We start from the raw sequence: 24,537 nt of genomic DNA on the forward strand, positions 1-24,537 counted from the left end.
CTGCCTGGTTTCCTTTTATACATTCCCATGCTGTCCTCCAACAGGAGCACGGCAGGCCTATGCAACCAGGAGCCTTTTAATGGCCACAATGTCTTTTCAAATCATTCATTTATCCCAGCCTCACACTCAGCTTGGAGGGAGTGAAGGGATGACTGATCTTCGGAGTGGTTAGGGTGACAGGTGAGAGGCACTGCCAGTCTAGAATGCCCTCCTACCTACTAGAAGGTTTGAGAGAATCATCTTGTCCCCAGTAATACAACCTGGTTCCTACCCCACCCACCCAAGGCCAGAGAAATCAGCTTGGGCAGGCTCAGGTCTTAAAGGAAACTGCCCTTGCTCTGGGCTGAGCCTCTCCTTTCCCAACCCCCAATCCCCAACCCCCCACACCACCCCATCTGTCCCCTTTCCTTACCCACCACTTCCTCCACATCTCTGCTCTTCCCATCCATTGATGATTCTCCCCCAGCTGGCCCTGGCCCCATTCCCAACACTCCCTCCATCCCCCACCTCAGTTGAAGACTACTCTGTTCCCTCACTGACCTCAGGCTGCAGTCCCCACTTCACTTCCTCTTCCAACACGCCCCTGCCTGCACAGAACTGGGTCCTCCCTCTCCCTTGCCCATGAATGTGGCCTCTTCTCCCCCACCCCCAGCTCTTCTTTCCCATGTCGCCCCCTCCCATTATTCCTGCCCTCTATTAACCAGAGTGCAAGCGGTGTGGCATCGATGGGCCATCGAGTTTACCCACCGCCCCCCCACCCACACACTGGGAAGGAGGTACATGGATGCAGGCTTTCACCCAGCAGTTCAGGGAAGACAGGAGCTGTCTTCATCTTTGTGGTTCTGCAGATTGATTCCTCCTGCTGGGACCAGAGGAAAAGGGGTGGGCAGTGGGACTAGGATCCAATTCAGTTGTTACTCCAAAATGAATTTCAAATGGGGGCGCCTGGGTGGTGCAGCGGTTAAGCATCTGCCTTCGGCTCAGGGCGTGATCCTGGCAATCTGGGATCGAGCCCCACATCAGGCTCTTCTGCTATGAGCCTGCTTCTTCCTCTCCCACTCCCCCTGCTGTGTTCCCTCTCTCGCTGGCTGTCTCTATCTCTGTCAAATAAATAAATAAAATCTTTAAAAAAAATGAATTTCAAATGGACCTAAATCAAAGGACTAGGAGAAATTATGGGAGAATGTGTAATTTGAAGAGGGAGAAGTCTTGGACTTGACTTTAAAACTGAAATACCCAAACATTAAAAATTAAAGAAGTGTAAACTAGGGAATATTTGCAACACATATGGCAGATAAGTAATTTCTTTACTACAGAGTCCATACAAACCAATTCTTTTTTAAAATTATTAACATATAATGTATAGTTTCAGGGGTACACGCCTGTGATTTATCAGTCTTACACAACACACAGCACTCACAACACATACCCTGCCGAATGTCCATCACCCAGCTACCCCATCCCCCCACCTCCTCCCCTCCAGCAACCTCAGTTTGCTTTCTAAGATTAAGAGTCTCTTACGGTTTGTCTCCCTCTCTGGTTTCATCTTGTTTCATTTTTTTTCCTCTCTTCCCCTATGATCCTCTGCCTTGTTTCTTAAATTCCACAAATCAGTGAGATCATGTGATAACTGTCTTTCTCTGATTGACTTATTTCACCCAGCATCACACCATCTAGTTCCATCCACGTCATTGGAAATGGCAAGATTCTATTTCTTGATGGCTGCATAATATTCCAGTGTGTGTGTGTGTGCGTGTGTGTGTGTGTGTATCACATCTTCTTTATCCATTCATCTTTTCAATGGACATCTGGGCTCTTTCCATAGTTTGGCCATTATGGACATTGCTGCTATAAACATTGGGATGCAGGTGCCCCGTTGGATCACTACATTTGTATCTTTGGGGTAAATACCCAGTAATGCAATTGCTGGGTCATAGGGTAGCTCTATTTTCAATGTTTTGAGGAAACTCCATATTGTTTTCCAAAGTGGCTGTACCAGCTTGCAGTCCCACCAACAGTTTAAGAGGGTTCCCCTTTCTCCACATCCTTGCCAGCATTTGCTGTTTCCTGTTTTGTTAATTTTAGCCATTCTGACTGGTATAAGGTGGTGTCTCATTGTGGTTTTGATTCGTATTTCACTGATGCCAAGTGATGTTGGGCACTTTTTCATGTGCCTGTTGGCCACTTGGATGTCTTCTTTAGAGAAATGTCTGTTCATGTCTTCTGACCATTTCTTGATTGGATTGTTTGTTCTGTGGGTGTTGAGTTTGAAAAGTTCTTTACAGATTTTGGATACTAGCCCTTTATCTGATATGTCATTTGCAAATATCTTCTCCCATTCTGTTGGCTGTCTTTTGGTTTTGTTGACTGTTTCCTTTGCTGTACAAAAGGTTTTTATCTTAATGAAGTCTCAAAAGTTCATTTTTGCCTTTGTTTCCCTTGCCTTTGGAGACGTGTCTAGCAAGAAGTTGCTGTGGCCAAGGTTGAAGAGGTTGCTGTCTGTGTTCTCCTCAAGGATTTTGATGGATTCCTGTCTCACATTTAGCTCTTTCATCCATTTTGAGTCTATTTTTGTGTATAGTGTAAGGAAATAGTCCAATTTTCCCAACACCATTTGTTGAAGAGACTGTCTTTTTTTTCCTCCATTGGATATTCTTTCCTGATTTGTCAAAGATTAGTTGACCATAGAGTTGAGGGTCCATTTCTGAGTTCTCTATTCTGTTCCATTGATCTATGTGTCTGTTTGTGTGCCATTACCATACTGTCTTGATGATTACAGCTTTTCATAGAGCTTGAAGTCCAGAATTGTGATGCCACCAGCTTTGGTTTTCTTTTTCAACATTACTTTAGTTATTCAGGGTCTTTTCTGGTCCATATAAATTTTAGGATTATTTGTTCCAGTTCTGTGAAAAAAGCTGATGGTAGTTTGATAGGGATTGTGCTGAATGTGTAGATTGCTTTAGGTAGCATAGACATTTTAATAAGATTGGTTCTTCCAATCTATGAGCATGGAACATTTTCCCATTTCATTTGTGTCTTCCTCAATTTCATGAGTTGTCTATCAGTTTCTGAGTAAGACCTTTTTCCTCTTTGGTTAGATTTGTTCCTAGGTATCTTATGATTTGGGGTGCAGTTATAAACGGGATTGACTCCTTAATTTCTCTTTCTTCTGTCTCATTGCTAGTGTATAGAAATGCAACTGATTTCTGTGCATTGATTTTATATCCTTCCACTTTGCTGAATTCCTGTATTAGTTCCAGGAATTTTGGGGTGGAGTCTTTTGGGTTTTCCACATAAAGTATCATATCATCTGCAAAGAGTGAGAGTTTGACTTCTTTGCCAATTTGGATGCCTTTTATTTCTTTTTGTTGTCTGATTGCTAAGGCTAGGACTTCTAGTACTATGTTGAACAGCAGTGGTGACAGTGGACATCCCTGCTGTGTTCCTGACCTTAGGGGAAAAGCTCTGTTTTTCCCCATTGAGAATGATATTCATAGATGGCTTTTATGATACTGAGGTATGTACCCTCTATCCTTACACTGTGAAGTTTTAATCAAGAAAGGATGCTGTACTCATACAAACCAATTCTTAAAAGGACCAACAACCAACAGAAAACTGCTAAAGAACATGAACAAGCAAATGATGAAAAAAGAAACACACAACTTTGTAAACACCTGACACAATATCCAGTTTCCCTCGTAACTGAACACAAAATAAAACATGAGAGAATTTTTCACTTATCAGACCAGAAAACAATAGTTTTATAGAAGACTCATGGAAATGGGCATTTTCATACACATAGTGGGAACTTCATTTGCAATTCCTATCAAAATACCAAATGTACCTACCCTTTATCAACTTATCCTGCAAAGTCGCACACACAAGATAGCATGCTGGGCTATTCAGCATGGCATTGTTTATAAAACAAAAGATAGAAAAGATCCTACATGCCCAACAACAGGACACTGCTACATGAATCATGGTACATCTATACAATTCACTATCACATGGCAAAGAAAAGAATGAGGTAGATCTTATAGGCTAAAATAGAACCATCTCCAAGACACACTACATGAGGGGAAAGAAAGGTATAGATAGTGCATATCCTAAACTCCTGTGAGTGTGTTTTAAAGGGGGTTACATAAGACTGTAAATGCACAGACTCTCTCTGGAAGGATCAAGAAATTTGCAACAGTTATTTCCAGGGTACTCCTAACCTGGGGTACTCTGGGCTAGGAGGAAGACTTACTCTTCATTGTTTCCTTTTATAACTTTTGATGAGAAGGGTCTCTGGAGGGACATTGAGAAAGTAGCTTGGGAGAAAGGGGCACAGGTTTCGGCCTCAGAGTTATTCTAATACCGTGAATACTGCCCTTGAAAACGGGGATTATAAAAGAACTTCCCTCCTCAGGTGAGGCCTAAATGAAATAAAGAACATTTGGCATTTAGTCTCCCACACAGGAACCCCTCAACGAATGGGGTGGTCACAATCTTGCTACTAGCCTGCTAGGACTTAGGTTTGCTTCTCCCAAACCCCACCCAACCACCACTTAAGTATTGACCACTGTTAACACAGGGTGGCTCCAGAGAGGCACAAAGAAACCAGGGCTTCTCTGTCATGGGCCAGGACCCATTTGTCACAAGTCATGTTTCACCAGGGTGTGGAGGCTGATTTCTGGCTTGGGGATTTGCTGCTTGATCTTTCATGGCCCTAAGACCTGCTCATTCTATCTGTCCCTTCTCTTCTGGCCCCCTGACACTGCCTGGGTCAGAATCTCCCTTGTAGTCTGACAAAAGCTATCGCTACGTCTCCAGGATTCATTTCTTCCCTCACCAGCCTAGCCTCCACACTCCAGCCACAACTATATGTCACAATCAGTATGGTTACATATATTCCCTGACTGAACTCTGTTCACCATTAGGTCATTGGTAACCAGTCCCTTCTTCTGCTGCTCCCAACTACCACACTCCCCGAAATTATCTCATCACTCTGTATGTCCATGATCTTGTTTTTTATTAGCTTTTCCCCTCCTGATCATGAAAGTAATTGAGACATATTGTAGAAAATATAGACAAAGCAGTAAAATTTAACCATTAATCACCCCATGTACTTATTGTCTTTCAGTCTTTTCTATGCATGTATATTTAAGAAAACTGGGCTATCTGTACCCACCATTTAATTTTGTACTTAGCATTGTTCATTTAATATTGGGAATATTTTATATCACTGAATATCCTTTAAATTATTATTTTAGTGGTTGCATAATATTCAATCATAATTTAATCATTCCCCTATCATTAGTCACTTGGATTGTTTTCTTTCTTTCTTTCTTTTTTAAAAACAGTACCACTGGCAAGTACATAAATCACTGTCAAAATATTCATTTTTAGGGTAGCTAAGGTAGTACTATATCAAACCATACCAACATTGTTTTTTTAAATGTTTTAACTTCCCCTAAAATGATAATGAATTATTATAATGACTTAAAATGTATAAATAATAATGTGATAAGGGGAACAAATCTCTGTAAGATGGAAAATGGATGAAGTGGTAACTGAAAAAGTTGCATGGAGGGAATAACAGCTTGAAACACTTGCTGAAGGCAATACAATGGAAGGAAGTAGCTGACATACCCTGCCAAATCCCAAAGCAACTCGGGACTTGGAAACACCAGGTATATTAAGGGTGGGAGGGAAAAGTAAGGCTAAAAATATGGGCATTAACCAAAAGTTTATAACAACACTTGATTTTCTTCTCTCCCACTCCTACAGAACCACTCATGGCATCCAAAGCCCAGACAAAAACATCAGAGGATTTCCTGCTAAAGAAGCATATGAGCCACAGACAAAAGATCTCAGCATTCTGGCACTTAGAGGTTTCCAGGGAAAGAGCTTGCTCCCTACCAAGTATTCTAGAAGGAAGCCTCTTAACTGAGCAAATCCCACTCCCACATACAGAGGTCTCAATTGGACTTTTGATAAACACACACAGACTTATTTGTATATGTCGGTAAGAATCACAACATATTTGAGGAAAGTCTCCAATGAGAATAAACAAAGACAAAAAAGGACCCAGGGGCAAGGGCATGAAGGGGTGAGATATCAGGTTACAGAGAAACCTTTAAGAAAATGTATCTCTAAAATGAGAATAGAATACTACAAAAAAGAACAAACGGGGGAAAGGGGCTTTTTAGAAATTATTGCCAAAATAAGAAATTCACTAGACAGGCTGAAAAATAACGAATGTATTTTCCCTGAAAATAGCACAAAACAAGGACATGGTAGTAACACAGAAAGTAGTTGAGGATCAAACCACAAGGTTCAACATTTGATTGATAGGAATTCCAGAAAGAGTAAAACCAGAAAAAAAATATATATGGAATTACTCAGCCATCAGAAAAGATGATTACCTAACAATTGCATCAACATGGATGGAACTAGAGGAGATTATACTAAGTGAAATAAGTCAAGCAGAGAAAGGCAATTATCATATGGTTTCACTTATTTGTGGAACATAAGGAACAGCATGAAGGACATTAGAAGGAAGGGAAGAGTGAATGGGGGGGAATCAGAGATGAACCATGACAGACTATGGACTCCCAGAAATAAACCGAGGTTTTAGAGGAGAGGGGGGTGGGGGGATGCATTAGCCGAGTGATGGGTATTAAGGAGGGCATGTATTGCATGGAGCACTGGGTGTTATATGCAAACAATGAATCATGGAACACTACAACAAAAACTAATGATGTACTGTATGGTGACTAACATAGCAATTAATTTATATATATATGGAAAGGGGGGAATTATCACATAACACAAGAAAATTTCCAAAAATTAAAGTAACTTGAGTCACTAGATTGAAAAATTCCACTGAGTACACTGGGGAATCGAGTGCACCAAGAATAAAGAGGAGACTTTAAAAGCTTCCAGGCATGGGAGTATGGGGACAGATCACAGTAATGCAAGCAGTATTTATTGATTATCAAAGAAATAAGAATCAGACTGGAGGGACGCCTGGGTGGTTCAGTTGGTGAAGCAGCTGCCTTCTGCTCAGGTCATGATCCCAGGGTCCAGGAATCAAGTCCCATATCGGGCTCCTTGTTCAGCCAGGAGCCTGCTTCTCCCTCTGCCTGCTCCTGCCCATTTGTGCTCTCTCTCTCTCTATGATAAATAAATATATAAAATCTTAAAAAAATCAGATTGGAACCAGGCATCTACGAATTCTGGGGAAATTTTTTCAATGCAGAATTTCAGAGCCAGTCAAAGTACCAATCAAGCTTGAGGACAGAAAAAGTTGTTTTTTGATATATAAGCTCTCAATAATTTTGTCTTCCATATACTCTTTCTTGACAAGTGACTTGAAGATGTGCTACAGTGAAATGAGGGAGTTAATGAAAAAAGAGCAACATGTACAATTCGGGACACAACGAAGTCCTGTATAACAACAAAACAGTGGGCAGGAAAACATCAAGGACAGACCAGAACAGGAAGCTAGAGATCCCTTGAAGAGAAAAAAAGAGACTCAACAGAGTATCTAACTGGATGGAGAATCTGAAAATCACTCAGGGTGTGCTAAAAGCAACCAGTACAAGGGGAAAAGAAAGGCAACTAAAAACTCCAGTAAAAACAAAATGCAGTTTGTGTGTGTGTGTGCGTGTGCGTGTGTGTGTGTGTGTGTGTGTATTATCATAGTAAGCTACTTAGATCTGCAATATTTCCATGGTCATATTAACATTCATGCTGTTTATTTTCAACTTTTAGAACAAATCAATAAACAAAGCATAAAAGACTGTGGTTACAGAATAGAGTTCAAGAATCAGACTTGACATTGTCAGAGGCAGAAAGGTGGAAAGGGAGAAAGAAATGGCAGGGTATATCCCGTATATTAAAATACAGAATAAAATACTGTTTATAGTTAATACAAAAAAACTAAATATGGAAATATAATAATGTATTTTTTCCTGATTATAAAATTCTTGTTCCTTATAGAAAATGTGGAACTGATTTAAAGAGAAAAAAATGACTTTTTGTCACCCATTATTCTATAATCTATAGGACCAGATTTGAGCCTAAGTTCTGCAATTTATCATCTGCATGGCTGTGAATATGTTACTTAACCACTTACAACATTTTCTTATATTTCCTTCAGGTAATTTATCTATTACTTTTTAACAGTATATAGCATATGAAACATTATATGTGAACTGTACTAAACACACAATTATGAATTTTTTTTTCACTTTAAAGCATAAAGTAGAACACAAGCAGGGGGAGTGGGAGAGGAAGAAGCAGGCTCCCAGCAGAGGAGCCTGAGGTGGGACTCGATCCCAGGACGCTGGGATCACACCCTGAGCCGAAGGCAGACACTTAACGACTGGGCCACCCATGAGATAGGCTGGTGATGGGTAGTAAGGAGGGCATGTATTGCATGGTGCACTGGGTGTTATACGCAACTAATGAATCATGGAACTTTACATCAAAAACCAGGGATGTACTGTATGGTGACTAACATAATATAATAAAAATATTATAAAAAAGAAAAAAATAAACATGATGTTTTCCGAAAAAACATATTATAAAAAAAATAAACACATCGACTCTCAAAAAAAAAAAAATAAAGCATAAAGTGGATAGATACCATAGGTTCTTCCATACTTCTAAATATATACTTGCTAAAGGGCAGTCAGAGGGTTCCCAAAGATGAGACTGGAATCAAACCTTAAAAGAAATCTAAAGCTAGGCAAAGTGGACAGGGGCAGATAAGAAGTGGTGGTAATAAGTTCCCGGGACAGTGTGAGCAAAGGCACAGAGAAAAGCAAGCACATATCTCCAGGCTACAGTAAAAAGTACATGGAAAGTGGAGAGATTAGGTTGGAAGGAGACTATGAAGACCTTAATAAATCAAGTCAACGGGTCCAGACAGGTTTCCTATGAAACATCAGAAGGATTTGGTAGGCCTTGTTTGCCTTTGCACTCCTGGAACCAGCACCATGTTTGTCACAAAGAGACTGAAAAGTACATCGTAGCAAAAGAATGATACACAGAAAGCCAGAAATACCTCCTGGGTTTCCAGTTTGGGTGCTGGATAATGCTGTCATTTGCTTAAGGAAGGAATCCAAGAAAAGCAAGATTTAGAAGGTTGTGTTTGGGCAACACCCAGAACTTCTGACCTCATTTTTTAAAAATGCCGCTGGCAATTATGTAGTGAATCACCAGGTGTGACTTTAAGCCTTAGAGGATTCAAGAACTGGCCTCAGGGAGCCTATATGCCCCCACAAATGAGCAAAAAACTGAATGTGCTACCTGCATTTCTTTGGAAAAGGATCTACAACTTCCATTAGATCCTCAAAGGGGCTGTGAGCTCAGAAAGATTGAACACACTGGATGGAGGAGTGAGCAAAGTGACATGTGAAAGGACAACTGCCTTGGCAAGGGAGGGAGGGGACCCAGAACACTGAATAAGATTAGATTAGCTTTGCCCAAAGACCTCTTCCTGAGCTTGGAGGAATCCAGTGGGGGGTGTGTGGGTGTATGTGTGTGTGCATGTGTGTGAATGATGAGTCTCTCCTGTGCCTCCCAAAGTACAAGATTTTATTATCACTTTCACATCACTGTGCTCCCCTTAATACACAACTGTTGCACTCTCTTGAGACTTCTTGGCTCTAGTTTAAATACCCATCAATTGGCCTGGCTCTTTGACAGCTAAAACTCTGATAGTTCTTGGCAACTTAACAGGGTTTGACATCAGGGAAATTCAAATCAAAACCACACTGAGACACCACCTTATGCCAGTTAGAATGGCAAAAATTGACAAGGCAAGAAACAACAAATGTTGGAGAGGATGTGGAGAAAGGGGAACCCTCTTACAGTTGGTGGGGATGCAAGTTGGTACAGCCACTTTGGAAAACAGTGTGGAGCTTCCTCAACAAGTTAAAAATAGAGCTATTCTATGACCCAGCAATTGCACTACTGGATATTTACCCCAAAAATACAGATGTAGTCAAAAGAAGGACCATATTCACCCCAATGTTCATAGCAGCAATGTCCACAATAGCCAAGCTGTGGAAGTAGCAGAGATGCCCTTCAACAGATGAATGGATAAAGATGATGTGGTCCATATATACATAAAAGACTATGGACTCCGGAAAACAAACTGAGGGTTTTAAAGGGGAGGGGGGTGGGGGAATGGGTATTACAGAGTGACGGGTATTACAGAGCATATTGCATGGAACACGGTGTTACATGCAATTAACGAATCATGGAACACTACATCAAAAGCTAATTATGTACTGTACGGTGACCAACATAACATAATTAAACAAACAAACAAACAGGGCTTGAGCTCCCACCTGCTTCTAGAAATAACAGCCAAAGGAGAAAGAAGTTGACCTCTAGGAAAAGGAAAACCTAAGCCAACGGTGACAACTAGTAGTAGTCACTTCTCATCTACCTGAAACCATACAGAAAAAGGAGAGCAGTAATTTATTTTGAGAGCTGGAAATGCATTGGAAGTAAGAGTTGTTAGTTGGGTAAGGATCTGGTCTGTCTGGTAATCCACTAGGCTCACATGATTTGTGCAGGATTGGAGGTCCTGAACCTGGGTGCAGGTTTATGGAAACCAAGACCTGGAGACGAAATACAGTAGAAATGTAAAAAGTCATTTTGTTGAATGAGGAATATAAAAGTATGATGTATAAAACTTGGTTCGCTCATATATATACAGTATTTGGTATATTCACTTAAACAGAAATAAAGTTAGGGCACAGAACCCTTATAGCCAAGGTACAGGACATCCAATACAGCCAATGTGGTTAGCATCCTGTTTTGCTGAAACCACAGAGCACTCTGCATATCCACATCTTTATATAGGGCTTCCCCACTCCACCTTTGATCACATGCATTTGTGGCCTGTAGACTTGACTGCAGTGGCCATTACCTTGGTCACATATTGGGTTCCCCTTCAGAACTGGGGGAAAAAAAGTTGGCCCTGGGAATGAAAAAAAATTTTTAAGCGCACTAGGTGATTCTAACATGCAGCCAAGTGAACACCACTGTTTCACTGCAAGGTTGGGTCAGTGATTCCCAAGTCTAGCTTTACATCACAATTACCTGGGTAGCCTTTTCTGAACTATCAACAGCAATCTTGAGCCAGGAAACCACAATCACCCATGACAAGCATTCAAACAGGAGGATGAACATACAATGTGAAGCTAAAAGAATTAACCTGTCCTAAGGATCCTAACCCAGCAGGTAACATTCAGGAAAATATACTTTTGGTCTCTTGACAGGTCCAGGTCACAGATTTATCCCCAGTCTTCACCTGCTTTCCCTCTCTTCTGGGATTCCTGATCCTACAGGGGGGAAAACCTAAGCTTGTTCCTCAGCAGACACGGGGTTTTACATTTGGGTTTCTCCACTCCCAGCTGGGGGACAGGAACAGTCACTTTCAAGGTTCAAATGAGTACATGAGCATTTTTGTTCTCACTTTTGAATCCTATTAGTTTCTTAGAATTGTGTCTGTATGATTTAGAGTGCAAACTGGGAAAAGGTGGTGCACATGCTTGGATGAAAGACCATGGTTGAAGGGGAAGAGAAAGAGGAAATAAGCTTTCTTGTTTATGCCTTCTGTACATAAAAGTGCTCTGTAAAATACAAAACAAATGAGCCAGCAAGAGTCCCAATGGCGGGACTTCTACATGAGAGTTGAACCCGATAGCTTATCACCAGGTAGGGCATTTATGATATGCTCTTGCTTGCTGAGTGGGGTGAAGAGACAGACCCAGAACTTGGGAGACTCAAATTCCAGTCTCAGATTTGCTGCTTACTGGTCACACTGCCTAAGGCACATCATAAAATCTGTCACCTCAGCTTCCTCACCTGAAAATGAGGCCATATACCCCTTTCTCAGGCTTTCCACAGATCTGGGTGGGGATTATTGGTGGTTAGACACAGCATGGCAGAACAGAAAACCTGGATTTAAGTCCTGGATTTGAATGTAGGCTGTTCTTTGTTGTCTGACCACTCTCAGCTAACTGGGACAAACACTTCTTTCAGTGTTCAAAGGAATAAAGGATCTATGTGAAAGCATAAGACAAGTGCTAGGGATTATGATTCTACACATGAAGGTGTATAAACAAAGAATTAAGTTCTATATTAAATACAAGGCAATATTACATAGCTCTACCTATTGCATAGTTTTATAAATTATTTTTTTCCAGGAATAAAGGCTCAATGGTAACAAAGGTTATCTTACCTTAGCCAGTTTCTTCATCTTTCTAAGTTTTCACATTCCAATACCTTTGAACTTCTCCAAAATAAATAAATAAATAAATAAAGACCTTAGAAGTCCCACTCTGCCTCTCCTTCCCTCTTTGGTCCTCTCAAAATTAGAAGGACTTCATTATTTCTTCTAAAGACCAGCCAAAAAGTGAGAAGGACACCCAAACTGAGTCCCCTGGCTGGGCCTGAGCAGAATGAGCATAGATAATGTGGGCACGCCTATCAGCAAGCTTTATTCTTTGACTCCTCTATCTGGGAAGGGGACTGTTAGAGGCATCTCACTCCAATGGACTGCAATGGAAGCTAGGGCGACTTGGAGAGTTGTTGATGTTAGCAAATGAATACTGTCTGGCAGCATTTTGGCCCCAGTGTTTTGTCTCCGTCAATCCTCAAGTGCTTGGCCACAGACTGCAGAATGGAAGACTCATGAGACGTCCCCAGAGCTTTACCATACCAAGGTTCATGAGGTATAGACAATTAAGAGAAACAGCTGTTTCCTCCTTCTATCCATTTTAGGAACAGCAGATAATGTTTTGTTTTTTTCTTTTAATGTTTAAATTGCCTAAGAAATGGAAAGCTTATAAATGTTCACAGGTGAGTTGGTGAATTGCTACCCCAAGTAGTTTCCCTAACTAGTCATTAGTTCTTAACCCAAAATTAGAGTACAAGATTCAAAGCCCCAGAATTCCACCAAGCAGACCTATACCAATAACCTGCCTGTTGCTCAAGAAATGGTGAGTTTTAAAAAACAAGATTAAGTTAAAATACCTTTCCTCAAATAGGATGGTTATCACTTAGATTTGCATGACCCATTTCTAAGAAAGCCACATTCCATTTCAAACATGATGACCACTGAGGGTACAGTTAAGAACACAGTCCTTGTCTTTAGGCGCTTAGCTTTCACTCAAGTCAGCCTCTGAGATGCTTATGTTCTGGGATGCACTCCTGAAAACTGTTACTTTTAAGAACATGGTTGGCCTCATTTTTACTGAGGTAAAAAACAGCAAAGACGTGTTCAATTAGGGTGTAGTGGATTATGATTAATGCCTGGAGTAACAAGTACTTGTTACTCCACAAGATGGGTTCTGTGGTGTCGCATGAGGTGCGAGTTAGAAATGAAAGCCGCACCACACTTGGCACACTCATAGGGCTTCTCCCCAGTGTGGGTTCTCTGGTGCACAGTGAGGCTTGACCGCTGCCGGAAGGCCTTGCCACACTCATTGCATGTGTAAGGCTTTTCCCCATTATGAATTCTCTGATGAATAAGCAGGTATGAGCTACACGTGAAGGCCTTCCCACACTCATTACACACATAAGGAAGATCTCCACTGTGAATCCTCTGATGCACAATAAGGCAAGACAGCTGACTGAAGGCTTTTCCACACTCACTGCAATCATAAGGTTTCTCCGCAGTGTGAATTCTCTGGTGCACAATAAGGTGTGAAAAACAACTAAAGGCTTTTCCACACTCTTTACACTCATATGGCTTTTCACCAGTATGGCTTCGTTGATGTACGATAAGATTTGCACTCTGGGTGAAGGCTTTGCCACAATCGTTACAGGCAAAGGGCTTCTCCCCAGTGTGGATCCTCTGGTGGACAATGAGGTTTGAGCTCCGAGTAAATGTTTTCCCACACTCATTACATTCATAGCATTTTTCTGTAATGTGAACTTTCTGGTGTCGGGCAAGTTGTGAGCTATAACTGAAGGCTTTCTCACATTCACTGCACTTAAAGGTTTTTTCTAAAGAGTGGATTTTTTGATGTACGGTCAAATTTGAACTCTGAGTGAAGGCTTTCCCACATTTTGAACAAACATATGGTTTCTGTCCAGTGTGGATTCGCTGATGTACAACAAGGTTTGCACTCTGAATGAAGGCTTTCCCACACTCGTGACATTCGAAGGGCTTCTCCCCTGTGTGGATTCGCTGATGCACTACGAGGTTTGCACTCTGACTAAAGCCTTTCCCACACACACTACATGTAAAAGGTTTCTGTCCAGGCTGGCTTTTCTGATTTTTAACAGAGCTAGAACTAAGGCTATATCTTTCCCCAGATTTCTGACATTTCTGATCTTCCTCTACTTTGAAGCTTTCAGGTACAAGACAGTCCTTCACTGTCACATGTCTGAAATCTTTCTTTTCCCTCTTAATTCTCTGCCTCTTTAACATGTTCCCTTTTACACAGGCTTCTCCTAACTCAAGTCCTTGAGGATTAACTTTCTGGATTCTTCCTGATTTTATGAACGGTTTTTCTGCTTCATCACATATCTCAGTTTTTGGAACCAGTAACTGTGGGTTCTTAGTTTCACCACCTGAAACAACAAACAAAATACAGATGTCAGCTTATTCTGGCCTAGAAAAAGAACAGGATCAAGTGATAAATGTCAGGAAGTATGTGACTTCAGTGTACATAAAATGGCTTCATCAAAGGAAAGAATTCCCCCCATGTGTCATCTCTCTCCCCCACACCCAGAGCAGAATCCACTGATTCATGGTCTTTCCAGCACTTCCATTTACCTCCATTAGACATCCAGCCCACTGCCTCATGCCAGGAAAACCATCTTCAGACAGCTCTCCTGGTTGTGTGATGAATGATGTTACAATTAAGACCAGTTATGAAGGACACCAATCTCTCCCCAGGCTTGCCTCCTTACCTTAGCCACTTAGTGTGGATTTGCTTACAACCCACCAATTAATTAGGGAGATTTTGTCCCTGGAAATGAAGATCTATACAACTTAGACTTTTGTGTATAAGGAAGCTGGATATCAAAGAAAGGATAAGAAAGGGTCACACTGGATGCCAAAAGGACCAGAGCGACTAAGAGTGCCTGAAAATTGAGAGGCTATGCCGCATAGAGGTTAAGAACATGGACTGTGGAGCCAGACTGCTTGGTTTCAAATACCTGCTCTGCCACTTACCAGCTGCATGACTTTCGGCTAGTAACTTAACTTCTCTGTGCCTCAGTTTCCTTATCTACAAAACAGGGACAATAACAGTATCTATCCCATAAAACCATGAGAAGATTAACTGAGTTACTCTATAGTAACGCCTGAGAACAGCCTTGGAGCACAGGAAGTGGCTCTGTGAGGGTCTGCAGTCACTTTGAGCTGGACAACTAGTGCTGTGGGTCCATGTGTTAAGGCCCAGGAGCAAAGATGAACCTTAGGGCATAGGAGCTGTTATGGTGATAGATGGCAACCCTAGAAGGGACTGAAGAATATGAACAGAGTAAACAGCTGAACCCTTGTGTTGAACAAACAGCTTCGCTTTGTGTCAGGGAAAGCTGACCTTTCTAAGTTTGAGACATTGTATAGCCTGCTCCATTATGCCAGTATCATGAAAACACCAAAACATCATGAAGTTTTAAAACTCCTGACTAGTGTCTGGCTGCTCTACATTGCCTCAGAACCTTAATGGTGTCAGAAAAGGGGTCCTGCAGTCAGTAACATCATAATTCTTTGCCCCTCTCCATCCCTACTACCCTTGAAACAAAAATGTGTACCCACGCAGCCTAGTGTTGGTAGAGTGAACCTTTCAACAGTATTTGAATTATACCAAGCTCAGGAGCACTACCCAGATAAGGCACAAGAAACAAGGGCGAGAGCAGTGGGAGGCAAGCCTCCAGAGGGGAGATATTCCTACTGGTGTCAGCTTAGAAGCAAGCAGGAAAGCTGTGAGCTATAGGTCATGCAGCAACTGCAGAGGGGAGAATCCAGCATCTACAAAACATTCCACCAGCACAGACCAGGCAACTCTCTAACCTAGGAGATGAGTGAGTGAGACATGGATGTCGGGATATAAAGCATCATGGGGGGTAGGGAAACAGCCCACTATGGCTGCCTTGTTAAGAAAACAGTTACATGACACTCTGTCACAATCATTCAGATAAGATGGGGGATGCTGGAAAAAGGCAATGCCTGAGAGCAGCATATAGCAGAGCACCGAATGTGACAACAAATTCTGAAGTGCCAGTCTTTTTCCAGTTATTTCTTTCCTTTTTTTTTTTTTATTATATTATGTTAGTCACCATACAGTACAGTACATCCCTGGTTTTTGATGTAAAGTTCGATGATTCATTAGTTGTGTATAACACCCAGTGCACCATGCAATACGTGCCCTCCTTACTACCCATCACCAGCCTATCCCATTCCCCCACCTCCCCTCCCATCTGAGGCCCTCAGTTTGTTTCTCAGAGTCCATAGTCTCTCATGCTTCATTCCCCCTTCTGATTACCCCCCTTTCTTTATCCCTTTCTTCTACCGATCTTCCTAGTTCTTATGTTCCATAGATGAGAGAAACCATATAATAATTGTCTTTCTCTGCTTGACTTATTTCACTTAGCATTATCTCCTCCAGTGCCATCCATGTTGCTGCAAATGTTGAGAAATCATTCTTTTTGATGGCTGAGTAATATTCCATTGTATATATGGACTACAACTTCTTAATCCAGTTATTTTTCCTCTTACTTTTCTGATATCTTTGTCATATCTATTCTATTTTTCTCCCTGTAGTTTAACTGCCCTTACGTCACTTTTTTCTCTTTATTTTTTTAACTGAAGTATAATTAACATACAGTCTTATATCAGTTTCAAGTGTACAACATATTAATTCAATAATTCCACACATACATTCCATGCTCACCACCCTAAGTATAGTCACCGTTTGTTTCCATATCTTTTTATCTTACTTTGTTCCCACTATCTCTTTCCCCTACTGCCTCTTCATCTCTCCTCTCTTGGTTTTTATTTTTAAAATCAGTGTGTGTGAAATATTCTGATTTTTTTTCTTATAATGGTTTCATGTCTCTTCTGCTTTTCCTTTGCTCATTACTTTCTTCTATGTTCTCTACTTTTCTTTATCTCATATATCTCATCTAATTTTTCTCCCTTCTAACATCTCCCTCCTGCTTTTTTCCATCTCCTTCTTCTTTCCTTTAGCCCTGCATCACTTACACCGGCCGGGGGGGGGGGGGGGGCTTCTATCCCTACCAAGCATGTCTCCAACAAGAATAAAGTCCAAGAATACTTCAGTCTATGACCTCACTTGCATCCCCTGACCGTACTCCTACCCTTTTTACCATGAGATTTAGAACACTAGAAAGACATAAGAGAAGACTGGTGGGAATTACCGAACCAATTAGAACCAATAACAGAAACAATTCCTTTTATTTGCATCACGCTTTCTGTCAAAACTACTACCGAAGCAGGTACAACTGTGGCCTACAAGGGTCTCCATGTAGTGGTTATTTAACAGTTTCATCACAGGGATGAAGTAAGAGCTAGGATCTTGGCCAATGCCCAGGGTGTAAGAAAAGGAAAGGCTGCTCATTCTGTGTTCTCAAGCTCAAGTCCCCTTGGGTTCTTAGCCAATGGTGTAGAACCTGTACCTCTGGCTTGTTTGAGATGGTCTTTTTCCTTTTTTGGATCTTGAAGGATTATTGTAACCCTAGTAAAGTACAGAAATAAACTAAAATGCACTTGTAATCAACTAGAGAATAGGCCAAGTAGTAACTTTTGAAATCAATACTCTTCTTTCATTTTTTAAAAAAGAGATCTGAAATGCTGTACAAGTCTGCCATCTTAGATGGTGACTGCATTATAAGATATGAAAGGTAATTTAATTTACTAAGTTTGTAAGTCATTACAAATTCATTAGATTTACAAAAGCCATGAGTTTATCAAGATTTTACACATAAGAAAAGAATTAGATATAGTAAATTTGAAACAATATATTTTATATATTTTTATTTGAGAATAAAAACGAGACAATTTTTATGTCAAGAAACTGATATGTAGGTGGAGCAAAATGCTTTAAAAAGTTTAAAAGATTAATCTGTAAAACCTGAGGCTTAACTAAACATGAATTAAAGAAAAAGTACAAATACTCTCATTTTTATAAAAATTTCTCTAGATGTATAAGTAAAATAAGTTATGTTTAAATGCTTAAAAACTTGGTTTTAAATGTATAAACTTTAATAAATTCAATAGTAATTAATACATAGGAAACTGCAGATAAAACTCCCTCAAATGTTAACCACCAGTAACACATCCAAATTTCCAAAACATGTTCGTGTATATTATATGATTTTATCATCAAGATCAAACTATTCTCTTTCACCTGTGTGGGAGCTAAAAAAAAAAAAAAAAAACACTACCCAGCACATAGAAAGCAGGCCCCCCAAAAATCCTGATATTTACCGAATGAATATACCCCAGCTGACAGAACAGGAAATGCAGGTCGAGAGAGAAAGGACTTGTTCAAGGTCACAGAGTTATCAAAGGCAGGGCAGCAACTACACTCAGATCTTTCTCTTAATTCCTAGAGCTCATGTCACTGCTGTTACCTGCTGCTATGCAAATAGCTGGCAGCACACAGAAAGGTAAATTTTGGCTGGGAACAGGGTCTTGAGGTAAGAGGCAAAGAAGGAAAACAGTGACCATTCCTGGTGGATGGGTGTCACTGGCAAAGTTAAGGCTGTGAATGAGTGCTAAAGCAAGGAAACAGAGAAGTGATACTACACAGAACGTACCAGAGAGAATGCAAGAGAGAGCAGAAAGTGGACAAGAGAAGCTGCTTACAGTTAGGGGGAATGATTAAAGAAGAGACAAGAAAATGAAAGGTGATAATCCTAATCTTCCCCACAATACTGGTTTAAGAAAGTAGTCAGTCTGTGGAATGGGTTAGAGAGCAGAGTGGGTTCAAAATATTCAGGTGTACTCTGTACCAGGCAGACTTATAGAATGTGAGTGCCAGAAGGACCTTGGCAGTCATCCAGAGATTACTTCTACAACACAGGACCCATGGCTATCATATTCTTGACCCACAGTCAAGAATTACAGGTCTCTCCTCCATAGGTAAGCTTCTGCCATTGCTAGTCAGACATATCCTGAGTCCCAGCTTAGAGAGACAACCAGGTGATAAGCCAGCCATCTGTACCATCCATGAAGACCTTGCTTTGAACATCAGTATAGCTGACACACCTGCTCAAAATCCTCTGGAACCTGCACAAACATCTATAAAAACAGAACATTTCCAGAACATTTCCTCAAAATCACCACAAAAATTGATCCTTCCTACCTTAGCTAGCTTCCCCTCCAGGCTCACAAACCAATGATAAACACAAAGCATATGAAGAGGATGCGTCTCTGTGTGCGAATAGACATGAAACTTGCTAATCAGTAAACGTGATTAAAAGGTGAATTTGGAGTTCACCTGGGTTTGGTGTCTTAAGACTGTGTGCAAAATAAGCTGTTTCCTGTGACAAATGCATACGCATCTTTTGGCATTCCTCTATCCAGCTCTCCTTGATAGTTTCGATACCTCAAAACTCTTTCTCAAGTTATAAGACCAGACCACCAGTCTCTGAATAGATTTTTGAGAAACCCCAATGGTCAGATACTGAATCGGGGGTTGAACCTTACCTAAAGAGGTCATGATCCCATGAGTCTCCAGTATCTCACTCTTGGTCAGCGTCCCTGGTAGTGAGTAGCTGTCAATGGCTGAGGCAGCAGGTGCCTCCTGTGTTGCTTTCAGGACGACAGCCATGTCCCAGAACATGCTTGGACCCTAGAGACAAGAAAGCTCAGGTCACTTTATGAGAGGATTGTCAGTGGGAAGTGGTATGATTAGTTTTGAATATGAGAACATAAGTACCTATTTGTGGAGACCATAAAAAATATATTTTTTTAATTTTTTAACTTAAAAAAAATCACCAAAAAAACAAAAAAGGAAAATAAAGCCACAGTCTTCTCTGATCCCCAACATGAGTCAGACAGAGAATCAAGCCTGCAACTTTCTTCTCTATCACTTTCATTTCACTTCATTGCCCACTCTGGCATCCAAAACTAGCTTGCCAGGGAGTGCATGACAAACGAGCATATGGGGAGATTTTCCAGGCTAGAGTTTTCTAAGGGCTAAAGATCACAGAAGCAAGATTATGATCTTTGGGGAACCTCAGTCCCATCTGGCTAGTGATGGTAAGGAGCAGTATTTGAAAACATTACGGAGCACAGTGCAGTGTATATCCTCACTACTCGAGGTGCAACCTATAGATCACCATCACCTGGGAGCTGGTGGGAAGTACAGAATCTTAACCCAGATCTTCTGAATCAGAATCTTCATTTTAACAAGACCTCCTGGTGATTAAAATTTGAGATATTAAATCATATTAAAATTTGAGAAGCATAGGTTAGAGCAATCAGATCCTGACTGGAGTCACGTGAAGAGTTTTTAAAAAACACAGATGTCTGGGTTCCACCCCAAGATTCTCATTTAATTGGAACCAAGTATGGCATGAGCAACACAATTTTATAAAAAGCTCCCCAATTAATTCTGCGTAGCAAGGTTTGAGAGCCACTGGTTTACAGAAAGCACTAAATGTCCCATCAATCAGCAGAGACTGTTTCTATTATATTCCAAAGGCCTACAGGCCAGGGCCCTCGCCAGAAAATAATACTCCAGGTGTGGAAACAGAGGGACACACTCCCCTCTGAGACCACTTGAGGTCTTCAGGTCTCTCCTCCCACTTTCCTCCCAGACCATTATTTACCTTTTCTTCCTGTTCTGATACATCAAGGCCTGTCTGAGGACCTTCCCCAGGAGCCCAGACTTTGATGTTCTCAGAGTGCCCTTGTTGGCTGGATGCCTGACCCAGGAAGTTTTCTTCCTCTTCCTCCTCCTTTTTCACTGTCACTGAGCCCCACGGGGCTAAGGCCATGGCCTCTCTCAGTTGTGCAGTCATCTTCTTTGCTCAGGATGGGAACTCTTAAAGGTGGGGGCTGCCCTGTAGAGGTCAAGCCCCATCTAATCTTTACGTTTCAAAAGCTTCTTGAGTTTCTTCCCAGGGCCAAGATGCAGACTGTCTACTGAAAAACCAGAAAACATTGTTAGCACCAAGTAGAGGTTTGCCTGGATGCCATTAAGCCCATTGGCCAATTTTACCAGTGCCTAGGTAGCAGCCACTACAGCAAGAGTCTGCTCTACTCCTCCCTCATAGGATGGAGAGGGTTCACTGCAAACATGTAATTTATTCCCATAATAATCACATTACAAACAGCTTTATATAATGTTTATTGATTTTCTTCCTGATTATAGAGTTAATGTATTTTTATTGTAAAACTTTAAAAATACAGAAAATGACTAAGAAATATCACCCCTACTCCACCACCAAAGAGCTATAGCACTGAATCTCAGATACTTCTTTTAAGGGAAAACCTTCAACCACACTGACAATTACGACTTATTAAACTTTGTTTCTATCTATGGGGATATATATATTACAACACAAAGAGGTTTTTATCACCAAAGATACACAATAGCATAAACTAAAGAATCTCAAGAAAAAGACTGAGAGTCTAGACACCATTTAGGGGTGGTCATCTCTAGGTGATGTTATTTATTTACAGGTGGTTTTGCGCTTCTTTTTCTTTGATGTTTACTTTTTCCATTTCTTCCAAATGCCTTGTACTACTCTTAAGATTAAAAAAAAAAAAGATGTTTTATGTTGCCATTCTTCATGCTTATCATTTTTAGTAGCTATACAATAACCTATAACATTAATTCTCCTGTCATTCTCATCAAAAGAGGATCAAGTAATACAGAAATATGTATAAGTAAATATATGCCCTACACACACACACACACACCCAGTAATTACCAGTCATCAGTGTTTTCTCTGCATTTCCATACAGATAACGTACACCTTTACAAATACTGCTTATTTTCCCAAAACAGAGATTAAATCACACTTGTGCATTTTTCAGCATTCCGACTCAATTTCTATATTTCATATACTATTCCATAGTCTTAGATATATCTTTCATTATAAGTACATACAGAGCTACCTCATTCTGGCACGCTATTCTAAATTATAGCTATATTATAGTTAACCAACCCTATTTATGAGCTGTTGCTTTAGTAAAAGGAGTTTTGATTGTTTCCAGTTTATATTCTTAACTAATGTCAAAAATTTTTCTGTGCAAATAGTTTTTTCTTCTGCTGAGTTATTCCTTCAGAATAGAGCGATTATTGGTTTAAGGATTTCATGGCTGATATACAGTGCCAAATTGCTTTCTAAAAGGATCACACCAAATCACACCACCACCAACTTCACAACACCCTTTTATCATAGTCAAGCCAGCGGATCTTTGTTGTTGTTTTTGTTGTTTAATTTATGAATAAAATGATCTTACTAGTTTAGTTTATTATGAAGAAATTAAGATTTTTCTGTTCCCCTTCAGATGTTTTATTGGGGGGGGGAGTGCAAAATCTTATTAAGTACCCTTTTGCTATTATTGAAGTAATCACATGCTTTCTCCTATGTCAACTTACTAGGAATTTACTGTACACACTGAACTTCTTAAATAACGCAATAGCACTTTCACTCCTGCAACAACACTCAATTCTGGAGGATTCTTCTTTCCATGACTAGCTGAATTCTACCACGTACGAAGGCCCTTAACACTCATCTCACCTGTGTATAGGCAAGACTGCCTACTTCGAGCGTTCTTATTGGACTGCTGACAAAACTCACGTCGCCTCCACCCCAGACAGCACAGGGTCCCCTACCAAGAGCTTCCCTTTCAGTGTCCTTTCCCTATTTCCAAATGTGGCAACCCACCTCCTCCCCCTTCATACCCCAAACAGCCCTGTTCCCGGGGTGAGCCTGGCCTCTGGTGCTGTCCGTGTCCAAAATCCCCCAGCACAGACCCCCGGTAGGCGGCAGCCGTGTTTCTGAAGTGGTGGGACGCGGAGCCGCCCTACGGACAGACAAGCCTGGACCCCCGAGGGGGGTCGCGGCAGTCCGCTCCTGGGATGCCCCTCCCGCAGCCGTGAGGTCCGTGACCACCCCGCCAACCCCACTGACCGTGTTCATCGAAGAGGCCCGGTCGGAGCTCGCAACCTCTGTAGCAAAAGGCCAGCAAGATCCGATGCCCCGCGCCTGCCGGCGCGAGAACAATGACCGGACAGGAAGTGCCTCGAGACGGGCTTCCGGCTTCCCAAGTCGCCAGGCCGGCCTCTCTAGGAATCTCGGAGGTGCTGTCTTCTCGATGGGTGTCCAATGTCGCTGCGGACCAGGGATGGGAGCAAAAGTGTTTAGGAGGGTGTAGGGGTACTGTGGCCCTGAGCTTCAGGGAAGGGTACATCCCCTGAATCGGCAGTAGTTACGCGAGGCGCATACGCAGGAGCCTGAAGCCAGAAAGCATTTGTCTGTAGAAAGCCCTGATATAATTCTGCCTCAAACGTTTTATTTTGAAAATACAAACGGTACAGGAAAGTTGAAAGAATGGTACCATGAATACCTGTATCCTGCATCTGGACTCAACACTTGGCTACGTTTTCCTTATCTCTCTATATATTATGAAAAAAAATTTTTGAAAGTTGTAAACTTCAAACCACTTCATTCCAAACACTTCAAAATGCATCCTTTAATAATAATATTCTCCACACGTTATAATACCACCATCACATAATGGTAAGAAAATTAACAATTTCCTAATATCATCTAATATCCAATCATATTCAAATCTCCCCAACTATCCTAAAATATATATTTCATCATTTTTTCAAATCTATTTCACACAATGCATTTGATTATGGCTTTTTAAGGGTCGTTTTACCTTTTATTTTGAATTTAATTCCAGAGTTGGAAAGATAATAGCCTTCCCCCAGTTTCCCTCAACAGGTACAACTTACATAATTACCGTTTAATATAAAAATCAGGAAACTGACACTGGTGCAATGTTTGTGTAGACTTCTACCTCATTTTATCACTTGCATTTGTGTAACCTCTACCACAATCAAGATACACAACTGTTTCAACATCACTAAGACCTTCCTAAGTGCTACCCCTCCCTCTCCCTCCTGTCCCCTCCCACCATCCCCAACCTCTGGCAACCAGTAATCTTTCATCTCTATATAGTTTTGTCATTTTAGAATATTATATAAATAGAATCATACAGAATCACCTTTTGAGGTTGGATTTTTTTTCCACACTCCACATAATTTTATTGAAATTCACTTGTCATTGCAGCAATGGGTCATTCCATTTTATTTTATTGCAGAGTAGCAGATATTCATGATATATATATATATATATATACACACACTGTTTTGGCCACTTGTTGAAGCTATTTGGGTTCCTTACATATTTTGACTATTACAAATAAAACTGCTATGAACAGTCATGTACATATGTTTGTCTGAATTACGTTTTCATTTCTCTGGGGGTAAGTGCTCAGGAGCACAAATGCTGGGT

General features: G+C 41.0%; 1 protein-coding gene across 2 annotated transcripts; it reads right to left on the bottom strand.

Moving 5' to 3' along the window:
- Positions 1-1,470: 1,470 nt before the first annotated feature.
- ZNF35 (zinc finger protein 35) lies at positions 1,471-23,280 on the bottom strand. 2 transcript variants are annotated; one of them, XM_045812427.2, is made up of 4 exons: positions 23,146-23,280; positions 20,830-21,142; positions 19,703-19,847; positions 1,471-14,592 (listed from the first exon to the last, which is right to left on the bottom strand). In XM_045812427.2, the coding sequence occupies exons 2-4, from the start codon at positions 21,019-21,021 to the stop codon at positions 13,346-13,348; spliced, it is 1,584 nt and encodes a 527-aa protein (XP_045668383.2). In that variant the 5' UTR covers positions 21,022-21,142; positions 23,146-23,280; the 3' UTR covers positions 1,471-13,345. The 2 variants fall into 2 exon arrangements, with proteins under 2 accessions (XP_045668383.2, XP_045668382.2); XM_045812426.2 differs by having other exon boundaries at positions 20,830-21,145.
- Positions 23,281-24,537: the final 1,257 nt, after the last annotated feature.

This window comes from Ursus americanus, chromosome 14, assembly GCF_024610735.1.
Source record: "Ursus americanus isolate L20-20 chromosome 14, mUrsAme1.1.p, whole genome shotgun sequence".
Lineage (NCBI taxonomy): Eukaryota > Metazoa > Chordata > Mammalia > Carnivora > Ursidae > Ursus > Ursus americanus.

Bases quoted from the DNA above. Each gene is read 5' to 3' on its own strand.
- ZNF35 (XM_045812427.2), bottom strand. From the start codon at position 21,021: ATGACTGCACAACTGAGAGAGGCCATGGCCTTAGCCCCGTGGGGCTCA. The intron at 19,848-20,829 runs GTAAATAATGGT...TCTTGTCTCTAG, and splicing joins TATCAGAACAGGAAGAAAAG to GGTCCAAGCATGTTCTGGGA. The intron at 14,593-19,702 runs GTAAGGTTCAAC...TTGTTGTTTCAG, and splicing joins TGGGATCATGACCTCTTTAG to GTGGTGAAACTAAGAACCCA.